Below are 17,170 nucleotides of genomic sequence, written 5' to 3' on the forward strand. Positions count from 1 at the left end.
ACATTGTAGGTTTCCATTATTTTTTTCATCTCTTCTACTGTGCCTTTCATTCCCGTAAGTCCTGTGACTTGTTTTTTCAGACTTTGATTTCTTCTTTTTGTTCATTCCTTGCCTTCTTTATATCCTCCCTCAATTCACTGATTTGATTTTTTATGAGGTTTTCCATGTCTGTTCGAACATTCTGAATTGATTGTTTCAACTCCTGTATCTCATTTGAATTGTTGGTTTGTTCCTTTGACTGGGCCATATCTTCAATTTTCCTAGTATGATTTGTTATTTTTTGCTGGTGTCTGGGGATTTAATTACCTTAACTAGTTTGTTCCGGAGATTGTTTTCACTTTTTTTACCTAGGATTTTCTTGCTGGATGACTTTGTTGTCTGTCTGTTCTTTGGCATTCAGTTCAGCTAATTCTGGACCTCTGGCTTAGGTTTTATTTAACAGATTAGGATTTTTCATTTCTTGTTTTCTTGTTTCCTGCCCTGCCTGTATGGTGCCTTCTCTCCCCCACCCACTTTGTTGGGTCTACTTAAGTATTATAGACCCCAGCCAGATTTTCCCAGACCAAACTGGCCTCCTCTCAGGAAGAAAGAGTCACCTGCGTAAGTTTTCTCTGATGGTGAGACCCAGCAGATGAAAGGCTTTCCTAAGAAGTGTGCTCTCCATTTTCCTATCCTGCCCAGATGTGGTTTTTGTCTGCCTGGAGGTCCCGCCAGCATAAGGTGATGCGGTACCTTTAACTTCAGCAGACTCTCCCTGCTGGGGCGTGGATGAGACAGAGGAGAGGTTGTAGGCTGACTTTAATCCTTAAGCTTTCCAGACCCTGGGGTCTGAACTCCATGAGGGAGGGATTCCACCTGAGCTGGGCCCCACCCCTCTCCTGGGGAAGGCACAGGCTCCAGACTGCCTGGGGCAGTGGAGCCAGAAAAAGCCTTGCAACTGTATCCAAAGAGCAGCCAAGCCGTAGAAACAGCCATCAAAACGAAAGAGAAAAATCCTTTCCAGAGTAAGACCCCCATTCCTCAGGTTTGGCAATCAAGAGCTTAAGTTGGTAAGTTGCTCTGTGTATCTCCAGGTCCTATGTGCCCCTTCTTTTCCTTCAAGGCCCAGACCTTTTCAAATCCAAAGAATCCTCTGTTTCTGTTTTGTTTTTTGTTTTTTTTTTCTTTTTTTTTTCGTTAGCCCTGCCCCCTCTGCATCAGGGCAAAAACCAGTGACCTCCACTTTTACTAGAGGTTCAGCTGAGCTGGGGGCCTATTTTCAGTTGTCAGAATTTGTTAATTAATTCCGCAATGGAATTTTGGTTGCCCTCAGCCCCGGCTGTTGGTAAAATCCCTTTCTTTTCCCCTCATGGAAGCAGCCTGTGGGGGAGGGGCGCCAGCCTCTGCGGCTTGGGAAACTACAGTTCTTGTGGGGCTTGCAGCCGGTCCAACTTGTCCAGACTGGGGTACGCTGTTTGTCCGGTCTCTGACATGGCCCCAGCAGTTGTTCTGTACTGTTTCTAGCTATTTATTAGCTGCTCTGGAGGACGAACTAAATCCCACACCTCGCTAAGCCGCCATCTTGGCCCTCATCAGCTTTTCTTTTTCCTGCCAATACTCTTTGATTTTCTGCTTAATATACTCTAGGATGTATCTAGGCATTACAATAATTTATTCAGGGTTAAAGAACTTCTTTCTTCTGGGCTCCCTGAATTTCATTTGTTCAAATGAGCTGTACAGATAGGTTGAATTAGATTATGTGCTGCAGAAAACTTCAGTTCCAGACCAAATAAAGCTTTATTTCTTTTTTCTCAAAGACTGTGTGGTTCTAAAATATGAACACTGTCTTCTTTACCCCTGTGTCTGGATCACTTCAACCCCAACCTGATGGCTTTGTTCTTCTCTCTAAGTATCATAATATGATATTAGCTTCAAAAATGAGTAAGGTAGAATTCCTTTTTCTTCAATTTTTTGGAAAAGTTTGAGCAGAAGTGGTGTTAGTTCTTCTTGGAATGTTTGATAAAATTCCCCTGTGAAGCCACCTGGCTCTGGGTTTTTCTTTGTAGGAAGATTTTCGATGACTGATTGAATCTCTTTATTTGTGAATGGTTTTTGAGATCTTCTGTTTCTTCCTGAGTCAGTATATCTTGTTTGTGTTTCCAGGAATTTGTCCGTTTCATCTAAGTTGTCTAGTTTGTTGGCATATAGTTGTTCATAGTATCCTCTTATGATTTCTTTTATTTCTTCAGGGTCTGTGGTTATGTACCCCTTCTCATTTCTGATTTTGTTTAATTGCATGCTTTCTCTTCTTTTGTCAGTCTTGCTGGTGGTCTATCAATTTTATTGATTTTCTCAGCCAATTTGGTTTTATTGATTCTTTCTATTGTTCTTTGGTTCTCCCATTATTTATGTGTGCTTAAATCTTAGTTATTTCTCTTCTTCTATTTGCTTTGGGGTTTGTTTGCTGTTCTTTCTCAAGTTCTTCCAGGTGTGCTGTTAAGTCCTTGATTTTTGCTTTTACTTTTTTGTTTGTTTGTTTGTTTTGGCGCTGTGGGGGGTTTGGTGCATGGTCTGGGAATCAAACCCGGGTCTCTCACATGAAAGAAATTCTAACCACTGAACTACCCGTGCACCCTCTTTCTTGTTTTTTAATATAGGCATTTAGGGCAATAAATTTCCCTCTCAGCACAGCCTTTGCTGCATTCCATAAGTTCTGATAAGTTGTATTCTCAGTTTCATTTGTGTCCAGTTAGTTTCTGATTTCTCTAGCTATTTCTTCTTTGACCCACTGGTGGTTTAAGAATGTGTTATTTAATGAATGTTCTTGTTCTTTGGTGATTATTGAGATCCAGTTTCATCCCATTGTAATCAGAGAAAGTGCTTTGAATAATTTCAATGTTTTTAAATTTATAAAACCTGTTTTGTGCCCAGCATATGATCTATCCTGGAGAATGTTCCATGAGCACTAGAGAAGAATGTATATGCTCTTGTTTTGGTGTGCAATGACCTATATATGTCTGTTAGGTCTAATTCATTTATTGTGTTGTTTAACTTCTCTATTTCCTTGTTGATCTTCTGTGTGGTTGTTCTGTCTATAGAGGAGAGTGGTGTATTGAAGTCTCCTACTGTTATTGAAACATCTGTCACTCCCTTTGGTTCTGTCAATGTCTGTCTTATGTGCTCTGGTGCTACTTGATTGGGAGCATAAACATTTATGATTGTTATATCTTCTTGGTGAATTGACCCTGTATTAGTATATAGTGTCCTTCTTTGTCTCTTATGATGTCTTTGCATTTAAAGTTCCTCGACCTCTGCAACCAGGGCTGCCTGTGGTGCAGAAGGTTCCCCCAGGTCAGTTGCACTCTTAAATCTCCATCTCAGTCGCCCTTCTGTCCCTTCTCTTAACTTTCCCATGGAGCAGGGCTGAACTCGAGCTATTCCATTTGGAAGACCCTGAATCTTTATTTATTTTAAACATTCTGATTATTGGCTTCTTACTGTGATGAGTAAGGATTTCACTCTCTTCTATTTCACCCTCTTCATACTTATTCATTTTGATCTTTGTATCAGAATTTCTCAAATATAATAATGCACATTGTTTATAACTTACTAAGAAACCTTGGTTGAAGGAAAAAAGGTAATGAATTGATGCTAATGAATTTTGTCTTCTTAGGTGTATCGAGTCACTGTGTATAAGGCAGGGGAGAGTGATACAGATTCATTTGAAGAAGATCCTGAAATTTCCTTAGCTGTAAGTATATATGTACTTTTTCAAGCAATGAAAAATAACACTGAGATCAAGATTAGAAAAATGTATCTAGTTTACTAATGGAAATGAGGTAATTTTTTTTTCAACTCCAGGATTTTTTATTCCAGAATTCTCTGGACTAAAGTATTTGCTCTGTGCAGTAAATCAGGTTGCTTCTTTATATCACAAAGATCACAGTTAGAAAGCCATAGTGATCCCAAAGAAATTAGAAGTATGCTTGACACATCCCTCCTTTTATACTACATTATAATACTCGCTAATGTACGAAAGGAAAACTGAACTGCAGTTTTGTTTTGAGCTCTTATGGATTCAAAAATTGATAGAATTCTCAAATTGGAAAACCTCAATTTGATATTTAATCTATACTATAAGTAGCTGTTCAAGTTTGCTAGCTGCCAGAATGCAGTATACCAGAAATGGAATGGCTTTTAAAAAGGGGAATTTAATAAGTTGCTAGTTTACAGTTCTAAGGCCGAGAAAATGTCCTAATTAAAAGAAGTCTGTAGAAATGTCCAATCAAAGGCATCCATCCAGGGAATGATAAGAAGGCCAGTGAAGTTCAGGGGTTCTCTCTCAAGTGAGAAGGCACATGGGCGAACACAGTCAGGGCTTCTCTCTTGGCTGGAAGGCACATGGTGAGTACAGCGTCATCTGCTAGCTTTCTCTCCTGGCTTCCCGTTTCATGAAGCTCCCCAGGAGGCGTTTTCCTTCTTCATCCCTAAAGGTCGCTGGTTCGTGGACTCTCTGCTTTGTGGTGCTGCAGCATTCTCTGCTCTCTCCGAATCTCTCTCTTTCTCTAAAATGTTTCCTCTTTTATAGGACTCCAGAAACTTATCAAGACCCACCCAAATCGGTGTAGACATGTCATTACCTAATCCAGTTTAACAACCACTCTTGATTAAATCAAATCTCCAGGGAGATGATCTAACTATAGCTTCAAACATACAGTGTTGAATAGGGATTATTCTGCCTTTTATGAAATGGGATTTTGATTAAAACATGGCTTTTCTAGGGGACATAAATCCTTTCAAACCAGCACAGTAACATAATTTTTCTTATTCAAAATCCACAGCTACTTTGGATGGCTTATGTGGTGTGAGAATATATCTCAGTAAAATCATATTAAAAAAATCAAACTAACAGGTTTAGTGTGACAATAATACAGAAATTGAAATAAAATCCAGATATTAAGAAATGAGTCATATATCTTGGTTTATTTTTAAGGATCTTTTAGGAGCAGCTGAATGAGGAAATTTTTAAAATGTTTATTTTCTTTTACATTTTTTATTGTGAAATATAACGTATATGCAAAAAAAGCAATACATTTCCAAGTGCATTTTAACAAGTAGTTGTAGAAAGATTTCAGTGTTTGTTATGGATTACAGTTCCACAATTTCAAGTTTTTCCTTCTAGCTGCTCCAAGACAGTGGAGACTAAAAGAAACATCGATACGATGGTTCAGCAGTCAATACTTGTTAAATTCTAACTTCTGTGTTATAACCCCTCCTTCTCCTTTGATCCTTCTCCTGATCTTTAGGGCTATTTAGGCTATTTGAGCTATGCCCATTCAGACTTTTTCACATTGAAAAGGGGTGTGGATAATATGGGATAGGGGTATGGAACTGGCTGATATTCTTGGAGATGCCAGTCCCTCTGGATTTCAGACTTTATCTGGTCTAGGAAACATCTGGAGGTTATAGGTTTCTGGAAAGTAAACTTAGTATGTGAAACTTTTGTAGAATCTCAGATACAGCCCTGGGTGTTCTTTAGGCTTAACAGGAATGATGTCGATTAAGGTTTGGTAAACCATGACAATTAGCATTTTCCAGCTGAAGCTTGGACAAGAGTAGTCTCCAGAATAGCCTTTCGACTATCTGAACTTTCTTAGCCACTGATGCCTTATTTTGTTACATTTCTTTTCCCTCTTTTGGTCAGAAAGATATTGTTGATCCCATTGTGGCAGGACCAAGCTCATCCCTGAGAGTCATGTCTCATGTTGCCAGGGAGATTTTCACCCGTGGATGTCATGTCCCACAAAGAGGGAGGATAATGATTTTCCTTGCAGAGTTGGGCTTAGAGAGGGAGTCCACTCTGAGCAACAAAAGAGATTTTCTTTAAGTAACTCTTTGGCATGATTTTATGTAGGCTTAGCTGCTCTGCTATAGAAATGAATTTCGTAAGAGCACGCCTCAAATCAAGGGCCTTAAACACCCCAGTTTTGGGGCTGAATGAGATCGCGACTCCACTGCTCTGAGAACGTAGGGCCTAGTCCTCAGCATTCAGGTATAGCCTAGCCACCATGCAAGCTCTTGAATGAGGTGGCACTACCACTCAAGTAGACCCATAGGATAAAGCATCAAGCTGCAGGATCTCAGACTTTGAAACCTAAGGGGATTTTGCTCTCCTGGGTTTTGGACTTGCTTGGGACCCATGGACCCCTGTTTTCTTCCAATTTCTCTCTTCTGGAATGGGCATGTTTATCTTATACCTAGAGCACTGTTGTATTTTGGAAGCAGATAACTTATTTTCTAAGTTTCTTAGGTCCATAGAGAGAGGAGAATTTTACCTCAGCATGACCACACTCAAAATTGATTTTGATGAGACTTTGAATTCTGAGTTGTTCTAAATTGACTTAAGGCTTTTAGGATGATGTGATGAAATGAGTATCTCCTGTATTTGGGAGAACCATTTCTTTGGGGGAACCAGAGAGCAGACTGTGATAGACTGAATTATGTTAATCCAGGAAAAAAAATATTCTTTGTTTTAATCTTATTCCTGTGGATGTAAACACATTGTAAATAGGACCTATCGAAGATGTTATTTTTAGTAAAAGTGTGGCCAGTTGAGTCAGGATGGGTCTTAATCCTATTACTGAAGTCCTTGTAAAGAGAAAGCCTGTGGGAGGAGCCAGCAGCCAAAAGTAAGTGGGAATTCAGAAGAGAAAGGAGAGGACATTGCTATGTGATGGAAAGCCAAGGAACCCAAGGATTTCCAGCCAGTGATAATGCTATAAGCCAATAAATTCCTGTTGATTAAGGCAAAAAAAAAAATATCAAGGGCTTGCTTGATTCTTGAAGATGATTGTATAACTATATGGCTTTTACCGTGTGACAGTATGATTGTGAAAACCTTGTATCTGATGCTTATTTTATCTAGGGTAAGGACAGATGAGTATAAAAAAGTAAGGATAAAAAATAAATAAATAATAGAAGGGGATAAAGCATAAAAATTTGGGTAGATGAAATACTAGTGGTCAATGAGAGGGAGGGATAAAGGGCCTAGGATGTATGAGTTTTTACTTTTTTCTTTTTGTTTCTTTTTCTAGAGTAATGTAAATGTTCTAAAAAATGATCATGATGATGAATATACCACTATGTGATGATATTGTGAGCCATTGATTATATACCATGTATGGACTGTATGTGTGTGAAGATTTCTCAATAAAAAAAGAGCATAAGGCTGTATGTCACAAATAGCCCAGTTGTAAATGATGAACTATCAAGCTAATAATAGAATATAGAAGTGTTCTTTCATGAATTACAACAAAGTGCTACACTAATGCAAGGTGTTAATTAATAATAGAGTGGTATATAGGAAAATATTTTTTCATGGATTATTTTGAACATTATCATTCATTGATGCACTTTTATTTTGCACACATTCACTGAGCTTCTGAGAATATAGAGATAAACACAGTGCCTGTATTGTAAGAAATCAGTATAATGAAAGAGGAAGAAATCAAGTAAAAATAAAACTACATTTCTTGAAAAAAAAATCAAGAGTTTGCCCTATTAACTTGGGAGTCCCTAATTTTTTTTTATTGTATAATATAACATATACAAAGCAAAGAAATAAAAAAGCAATAGTTTTCAAAGCACTTTTCAACAGGTAGTTACAAGACAGATCCCAGAGTTTGTGATGGGCTACTAAACCATCGTCTCAGATTTTTCCTTCTGGCTCTCCAGAACATTGGAGGCTAGAAGAAATAAATATTTTTTTATCATCTCAATTGACTTTTTTTTTCTTTTTTTGTGAAAAATAACAAATAAAAAAGCAGTAAATTTCAAAGCACAACACAACAGCTGTAGAACAGATTTCAGAGTTTGGTATGGGTTACAATTCTACAAATTTAGGTTTTTATTTCTAGCTGTTCTAAGATACTAGAGACTAAAATAAATATCAGTGTAGTGATTGAACAATCGTACTCATTTGTTAAATCCTACTTTTTCTGTATAACGCCACCAGCACCTTTGATCTTCTCACACTCTTTAGGGGTATTTGGAGTTATGTCCATTCTAACTTTTTCATGTTGGAAAGGCTGTCAATAATAAGCAGTAGGGAGATGGAGCTAGCTGATGTTCCGGAAAGGTTGGCCCCTCTAGGTTTCAGGACTTATCTGCTCCAGTGACTCACCTGGAGGTTGCAGGTTTCTGGAAAGTTACCCTACTGCATGGAACCGCTGTAGAATCTCATATATTGTTCTAGGTGTTTTTTAGGATTGGCTAGAATGGTTTTAGTTGGGGTTTGGCAAGTTATGATAGGTAGCAATGTCTAATGAAGTTTGCATAAGAGTGACCTCCAGAGCAGCCTCTTGACTCTTGTTTGACTCTTAGCCACTGATACCTTCTTTGACACTTCTTTTCCCTCTTTTGGTCAGGGTGGAATTGTTGATCCCATGGTGCCAGGGCCAGACTCATCCCTGAGAGTCATCTCCCACATCACCAGGGAGACTTTTACCCCTGGATGTCATGTCCCATATAGGGGAGAGGGCAATGATTTCACATGTAGAATTGGTCTTAGAGTGAGGCCACATCTGAGCAACAAAAGTGGTCCTCCAGAACTAATTCTTAGGCATACCTATAGGTAGGTTAAGCTTCTCTGCTATATATGTATAAGCTTTGCAAGAGCAAGACTCAAGATCAAGGGCCTGGCCTATTGAGGAGTCCCTAATTTTGAAAGGGTATCAGGGGTTTCCCAGGTGGGAAAGTTTAAAAGTTTCATATTTTTTCTTCTGTTCCTCAAGGGATGTATTACATCAAGCTATACAGAATTACAAGCCCAACTGAGGTACTTTTTATAAAGTCTTAATGATTTAAGGCAGTTATGGTTTTTGGTGTGTGTTGGAATCTGTTGCTATAGTTTTTAGTTGTATGTATTGGGTTTTAACTTTTTAAGAACTTTATTATGGAAAATTTCAAGTTTGTGCACCATAGGGCTTAATATAATCTATTTCCAGTGTACTCATCATCTAGCTTTACAATTACCAACATATTGCTAATCTTGTCAAATGTAAACATTTAAATTCTCTAAATGTATTAGAGAATGAGGTAGGATTTGCCATCAAAGAAATTAGGATGTAAACCTTTGTGTTTTATGTTTCATTGGATTCTTGAGGAATTGGAAATTTTTTTCAATTGAGTATTATTGCTTTAATTTTCTTAATTAGTACTGCTTTTTATTATATTTGTTTTATTTATTTATTTTTATTTATTTATTTTTTACATGGGCAGGCACCGGGAATCAAACCCGGGTCCTCGGGCTTGGCAGGCAAGCATTCTTACCTGCTGAGCCACCGTGGCCTGCCCTGCTTTTTATTATATTTGAATAGACAATAATTCCCATTTTCTCTTTTGAGTTGAAAGCAGTGTAACATATGGCAAAAAAGGTGAAATTGCAAAATCTTCCTCAAATTTTTTGCTGTATTAGAAAACTTAAGAAACCAGTTGATTCAGTTGAGTTCAAACTGAGGAAAATGTTTCTGACATAGATCTTTTTCTTTTTAAATAAATTGATTCTTTAGTTTTATTGTGTAGCTAGCTTTCTAGATATTTTTATTTTTATTTTTTTTCACATAGGCAGGCACCAGGAAATGAACCCAGGTCTCCAGCATGGCAGGCAGGAATTCTGCCACTGAGCCACCATTGCACTGCCTTCTGACATAGATCTTGCCATAAGGTCCCTTTGAGGCACTTTTCCCTTCCATATTGTCAGGTCATCTTCAGTTTTATCAACTAGTAGGAAATTCTTTGATAACTTTGAAGAACCAATGTGGGACAATGAACAGTCTCTACTTTCACTGCTAAGGTCTTATGTCACTTATCTGACAATCTAAAAATGTCTACATTATTCAGGGCAAGATAAGGATATCATATGGCAGATTTTACATGTATAGTGTCCTCAGGCCACCATGCTTCAGGTAAGGCAAGGAGATAAAAGAATATGTTAGTAAAGAGGCTTGGAATATGGGGCAGTTTGTTGTCCAAATTGCATGGTAGAAAAGTTTGCAAGAGAAGTTCAGATAAGGAACAGATAAAGAGTATAAATTTTGGATAGTGATCAAGGATTGCATGCTGGCAAAGATCGCTGAGAAGATTATTTTAGCATTTACCATGTATATGGAATTGGGGAATATTTAATAGAGCTCTGGTTTAGAGCACTTCTAACAGAATATTATTGTTTAGCAGATTTTGAGGGTTTGGCCTTTCTTTAGTGGGCAGGTTTCAACCAGATTGATTGGGTAAACTCGAGACACAGTATCCAGGGTTGAGGTGCTAAGGGAGTGGATATAGGACTTATGACAGAGTGAAAGCATTTGCTTCAACTGACCGAACTAACCGTATTTATCTATGTCCCTGAACAGATAGCTTTATAGGTACATGATGCATACTACAATGAAAACATTTTTAGTTTTAGGATTTTCTAGCATGGTATAGCTGAAAAAAAAAAAACAAAAAACAGGTGAACTTAGAGTCTCAAACTTGAGAGGCTGCTGCACATCAAGTGTTTTATATAAAACATGAAATGTTGAAAATAGAGCTTAGACCCATTGAAGTTGTTAGCTAACATTGCTATGAGTAATTGTTAAAGGGTTGCAGAAATTAACTCTGTTTTATTTCATCGAAGGACTATTGGAAATGTACTTCATGCAATGAAATGAATCCACCCCTTCCACCGCATTGCAACAGATGTTGGGCCCTTCGTGAGAACTGGCTTCCTGAAGACAAAGGAAAGGATAAAGGGAAAATATCTGAGCGAGCCAAACTAGAAAACTCAGTACATGTAGAAGAGGGCTTTGATGTTCCTGATTGCAAAAAAATGACAGTGAATGATTCTAAAGAGCCAAGTGTCGAAGAAAATGATGATAAAATCACACAAGCCTCCCAGTCCCAAGAAAGTGAGGACCATTCTCAGCCATCAACTTCTAGTAGCATCATTTATAGCAGTCAAGAAGATGTCAGAGAGTTTGAGAAGGAAGAAACACAAGATAAAGAAGAAAGTGTGGAATCTAGTTTTCCCCTTAATGCCATTGAACCTTGTGTGATTTGCCAAGGTCGACCTAAAAATGGTTGCATTGTCCATGGCAAAACGGGACATCTTATGGCATGTTTTACATGTGCAAAGAAGCTAAAAAAACGAAATAAGCCCTGTCCAGTATGTAGGCAACCAATTCAAATGATTGTGCTAACTTATTTCCCCTAGATGACTTGTCTATTAAAGTAGAATTATATATTTCTAACTATATAACCCTAAACATCTAGGCAGTTATTTTGGCAACATGAAATTTATTTTTATTTTTTTACATATGTCAAAGTGAGAAAATATCTTGGTCCATGTGGGTTTCTCCTTTTTAGTGTTAATTTACCTACTTGAGGAGGGCATGGAGTTAGTGAATATTCATTTCCTTTTAAGAAAATTTACTTTTGTTTGTATTTTATATTTGGGTTTTAATGTAATTTGAATTGGATATAAAGCTCCTTTATTCCTACCCCTTATTTTAAATAATTTCCATTTTCTCTTAAATGAGAGGTATCTGCTTTTTTTTTTTAAATATAAGTAAGACATTTAAATATAACTTATTTAGTATGTTTCTTGTAAGGAGATAAAGTTTTCTGTGAAAGGTTTGATATTTAAATTTTAAGTACTCTTGAACCTTCTGATCCTTAGTTTCTTTGGTCTTTCAGAGCCTCTTAAAATATTCTTCATAGATGAAAAAGAAACTGGGTATTTACATTTGGTGAATGTAAATTTACCTGGATAACACAATCCGTATTATTTGGTGCTATAGAAGTAGAAATGGACTACTTATTTTCTAGCCTCTTTGGTATAGTAGGAGATAGGTAGTGATGATGCTGTCCATAGAGAAGTCTCTTGAGAACAGCCTTCATTTACCTACAAGACAACTTTTTTTTTAAGCACTGTAGTAGAATGTGGAGTTGTCTTTAGAGGGGAGATGGGGGTCCAGCCTGATACATAATTTAAGAATTTAGTGGGAATCGATTGTTTCTCTTAAGTGAAAATCAATTAAGACACTTAGAAGTACTTTTTGGGCTGGGTTACACAGTCCATTTTAGTTGCCTTGGTTTTAGATCTTTGTTTAAGGCCAGATTTAGAAACCAGTGAATTCAGATAGATAAATTCAGAGATTAGATAAAAGAACTGTTCATTTAATAATAGTTGGAAAGGTCGACATTTCTCTAAATTATCCAGAAATTATGCATTATTTTCCTTCAAGAATGTCAGTGTCATAGGATTCTAAACCATCTCTCAAACTGTGTAGATTATTAGCTTATTGATTTATATTTACATATGAACCTTCAGCAAAATAGTGGCAATAACCAAACCTTTAGACAAGTGGAATTGACGTTTGATTTAAGTTCCCAGTGTTTTTCTCTTAGATACAACAGGTTGAGGATAATAAAATCAGCTGAACTATTGAGTGGAATAGAACTGAGTTAAAATTTTACACAGCAACTTTGTGTGTCTGTTACTAGTAGATTGTTATAGACTTCAAACAAACGAGAAACATGCACACATAACTTACCCATGTATACATATGTAAGTAGAAAACAAATGGCTGAAAGTATCTGTACTTGAGCTAGAGCTATTCTTAAATACAGTGAACTTTGATTAATTTGGAATTCATAATTCACCCAGAACTAAATGAAATACCTCCTTTCTAAGGAGAATTAGTAGTATAAGATAATTTAATGTACATTCAGAGTGCATGTATGCAGTGATTTTGCTGTTTACAAAACAAATATGTGTAAATGGAATCTCATTCTAAATGCCTATGGATTACTAATGTAGCCTTGATTGTCTAAATTTTTAGGCTTAGTGTTCATATTTATTGATTTACAAATAAACAACTTATTAAATGCTAAAAATTGTTTGAAAAACATTATTAAATATTATGAGCACGTAATTATTCCATATTAATGAGAGTTATATTAAAAATAGAAATTATATTTGAATATCATCTGTTTGGATAATCAAAGGCACAAGTCTGAATCTTTTTTTGTAATAGCCATGCCTGTCCACTTTGGAAGTACACATATCACTGGGTAGGTTGATTGCAGTTGGGAGCTCTAAGGCGTTGAACTTGAGAGAATGATGTTGCAGTTAAATAGGGCCAGGAAATGTTTTGTCTCTAACCTACTTGTGCCACCATACTGCATGCTGGCTTCCGTGGTTCCTCAGCACGTGATGGTGAACCACTTAGAAGGGATATAGCTTCTAAGGGTCAGGAAGGGGAGCTAGGGCTAGCCACCCTGCAACTTGTCAGCATCAGTGACCCTGTTGTAATTGCCTGTTTACTTCTCTGTGTCGTTTATGAACTAAATTCCAAGAGACCAGGAACCTTTTCTTTGTCATGCATATATGTAGGCTCTCAACAAGAATATATTGATTTAAAGCTTTGGGACCTGAGTCTTGAAGCTGATTTTAAAGCAGGAGCCCTTGGGCCCCATAACCAGATATGGATTAGCTCTTCGCATCACTTAGTTAAGATTTTATTTTTGTTTTTACTAAGGGTTTAAAGATAAGTGTTTAGTGTATAGGTCTGTAGGTTCATAATTACAAATGCAAGTTGCCTTGTATTGTGACAAGTTTTAGGTGTATTTTCAGGTTGTTTGAATTCTAAATTGGGTTTTGACGAAATATTTACGAAAACTCTTCCTTCTTAAAAAAGCCAGTTTAAAGGTGTGGTTATATTGTCTATCACATAGTCAGCTTTCAATTATATATAATATGGAATTTTTGACAATTACAAATGCTTTAAAAAGATCTGAAAGTACCAGCTGTAGAAAGTGCTCAGAAATGTTGAATAATTAACTTTGGAAAACTCACTGTCAACAGAATGTGACTAATAAAAAGCAACAGGAAATATAATAAGAACAATAAAGCGAAGCAGGCAGGAGACTTCCCAGGTGTTCAGGAATTAATGTTTTATAACAGGTAATGCATTTGAAATGATATATTTAAAGGCTATTTGTTTTTCCCCCCATTACTGCCCTGCTAGATGTATTTCATTTTTTCTCAGGGGCACGTTTTATGATTACTATTTGTGTATATTTTGGTTTGTACCTTTCCAGGCCACCAGCCATCATGTACTGGGTCTTTGCCTAGGTCACAGTAACATCTTCATAAATTGAGTTAAATACCTTTGGTCTCCCTTATTTTTGGTTCATTCATAAATAATTTACAGATGCCTTCACGTCACTTCCCTTTTGTGAGTATGAAGAACAAAAAAAAAACCTTTTAAATGATTCTGTTGCTAGTTGGATAATATCTCAGACGATTTGCCTGACCATTTTAGGCTCTTATTTAGAGCTCTATGAAATGGGTGCTTTCTTTTTTACCATTCTCTTCTCAAACATTTTTCGCTGCAACAAAGTTTGTAAGCTTCCTGACTCACATGACTTGGTTTTATTTTCATGATAGCACAGTGGGAAGGGTTAAATTCAAATCACAGATAAATGTATAGAGCTTAGAATGGGATCTGGCAGATGGTAGATACTTTTAAATAAGTGGCTGTGGTTTAATAATATTCCTTTTGCATCCGTCCATGACCATAAGTACTCCCCAAACCTAGCTTAGATACCTTTTCTTGAATTAATCCTGTCTTTGTTTCCACATTGTCTCAACACTGAGATACTCTGTTCACATTTATGTTCACAGAAATGTTGCCTTATTCTTTTCTCAACAAGCAGATTATAATCTTCAGGCAAGTTAAAATAATATCTTTGTGTGTCCTCTTCTTCCCAAAGTGCCTAGTATACATTGTGTAAACAGTAGGTGTTCAGGAAAGGATGTGGATTGGCAATGAAAGTTATACAATTTTCCCTCACTTAGAAGAGAAAAATGATTTTTTTTTAGAAAGTGTCCTGTGAAAATATTGTTCCTGCAATTGATGACTTAAATGGCAAAAAAAGAGGAAATATTCTAAGACAGAGGTCCTAGAAATTGATATCCCCGTTTGCAAAAAGATAAGAGATGGTGTCAGAATTTGGAAAGCTTTCCTAAAAACAAGACATCCCTCTATAAAAAAAACTTTCTCCATCTTTTCTCACAGATATTTTTTTCTTATTTTTGTAAGAAGCAAATGAAAAGACCAAATTTCTTCCTAGTTAAGCAACTTTTTAACCACGAGGTGGAAGCACCACACTGGGAAGACTGAAGATAGCCCCTGAACAGTAGTTAGACCCCAAACAGTACTGAGAGAAATGCTCCCAGGAGGCGGGAGGCTTCTCTTTATTTCACCATTTCCCACAACGTGTCTTGGAAATGTAGGAATGTTAGTTCCGAGTAATAGAATGAGTTTTCAGAGGCCTTAATGCATTAATGTCCACCGTGAATCTCCCCCATTCTTTAACAAGTAATCACACTTTGTACTCAGCATCTTGTCTGTAGAACATAACTGCCCCATGGTATAAATAAATTTGGAATGTATCATATAAAAATTCTGAAAGGAATTTCTGGGCTTTGAAGAGTTTGTTGCAATATTGCCTCATGAAGGTTATTCATTGGGTTTTCCCCAGGCACTTAGTTGATAGTAATAAATTCTCTCTAGTATATAGAGTTTGCTACACTTGTATAAGTTTTTTTTTTCTGAGAATGTAATTGAAAGAAACAGCATTAATTATTTACATGAATATTCTTTATTGAGAAGAAGAAATATACTAAACTCAGAGGTAGTCATGGCCCCTACCCAATAAACTTTACAGTCTTAGACAATTTTTGAATTTTAATAAATTCTTAATAGTACAAAAGAAAGCCACCAAGAAAGCTTATAAAATCAGTATAAAACATCTATAAAAGGCTGTGGGGTATTTCATATGGTAAAATATGAAAATGGTTTATGAGCAATACAGTAAAATATTTGCTTATTAGTGATATAATGTGAAGTCTTCTATACTAAAATTGGACCCTTTCCCCAAACTTCTGTTTTAGGTATGATACGCTTTTAGTGCTCTTTAAGCAATCTGGTCATTCTCATTTTTCTCCCTCTTACCCCATTTAAAGTCATGGGGAATATATGAGGGATCTGTCACACAACATAAACATCAATTATATTGGTACAATATAGAATAAGAGCCAGAATTCTCAATGAGCAGCTCACCCTTTTGCAGTAAAAATATGCTATGCTCATTTTTCTGGATCCACTAGAAAAAGATATTGCCAACTGAGCATCAGATAATTTTTACAGCATTTTTAGAAACAAATAGGTGGCAAATGCAAATTTGCTTTTGGAACAATGCACAAGATTGATCTCTGAACTTTCAAAAATATTGAGAAGAGGCTTTTATCATTGCTGATACACCAACAGCTCAAGTCTGAATGGGATAAAGAAAGCACCAAAATCAATACTGACACTTATCTGCAGAGACTTAACATTTCTCTAAAAGTTTCCTACCATTTAGATTCATTCATGAAAGGGTAATCCAGTTGTTGAGTTATGGAAGTCAAGTTTAAATGCAGGTAATTTTACCACCTAGTAACCAATTTGACCTACTGGCAGGTAATATTTATTAACTTCACAGTTTGAAAAGGTACACGAGAAAAACTTCATGAAAGTTTCTTTAAATATTTAAAATTATTCTAGCCAACTAATGTTTCAGCTTTCAGGCCAATTTTGTTTACATATGAGGCAAAAGATTTGGTCTTCAATAAAGTTTATTATAAAATTCGTTTAAAAATATTTATGCCATCTGAGTGTTGATTATCTTTCTTCTACCTAGGCAAGCACCAAAAATGGCACCACAGTTTGTACTTTATACCACCGATTCTACCAAAGTAACAGTCAGTGAAGTAGAGGCCTTCGTTTTACAGATAAGGAAACAATGTGTGGAGGACCTGGACCCGGGTGCTCTGCCTTCTAATTTCTGTTTTATTCCAGCATGTTATCTTCTTTTCTCCCATCTTGAAAACATTTATCATATTGGTGTCTATGGGAATACTTACACCCAGACTTCAGAGCCTGAGGTGCATGCCACCAGCAGTGGGAACACTAGGTAAGGTCATATGCTGGTAGGTTCAGGGGTCTGGCCTGACTCTGGTCAGAATGCCATGGTGAGTGCCTCATAGACACCTCACTTGATCCATGGAGGGCAGACCTGGGAGCCCACCATACTAATCCCTCACTGT

General features: G+C 36.8%; 1 protein-coding gene across 2 annotated transcripts in view; it reads left to right on the top strand.

The window, feature by feature from the left end:
- The window catches only part of MDM2 (MDM2 proto-oncogene), a 42,164-nt gene extending 25,221 nt beyond the window's left edge, over positions 1-16,943 (top strand). Inside the window, exons 10-11 of one of the 2 annotated variants that reach the window (XM_077111366.1) lie at positions 3,653-3,730; positions 10,652-16,942. In XM_077111366.1, coding sequence (XP_076967481.1) covers positions 3,653-3,730; positions 10,652-11,227 — 654 coding nt within the window. In that variant the 3' untranslated portion in view covers positions 11,228-16,942. Of the gene's footprint in view, positions 1-3,652; positions 3,731-10,651 lie in introns of both variants that reach the window. The other variant, XM_077111367.1, reaches the window with a different exon arrangement.
- The last annotated feature ends 227 nt before the right edge of the window (positions 16,944-17,170 follow it).

The sequence above is a fragment of the Tamandua tetradactyla genome, chromosome 7, assembly GCF_023851605.1.
Source record: "Tamandua tetradactyla isolate mTamTet1 chromosome 7, mTamTet1.pri, whole genome shotgun sequence".
Taxonomy (NCBI): domain Eukaryota; kingdom Metazoa; phylum Chordata; class Mammalia; order Pilosa; family Myrmecophagidae; genus Tamandua; species Tamandua tetradactyla.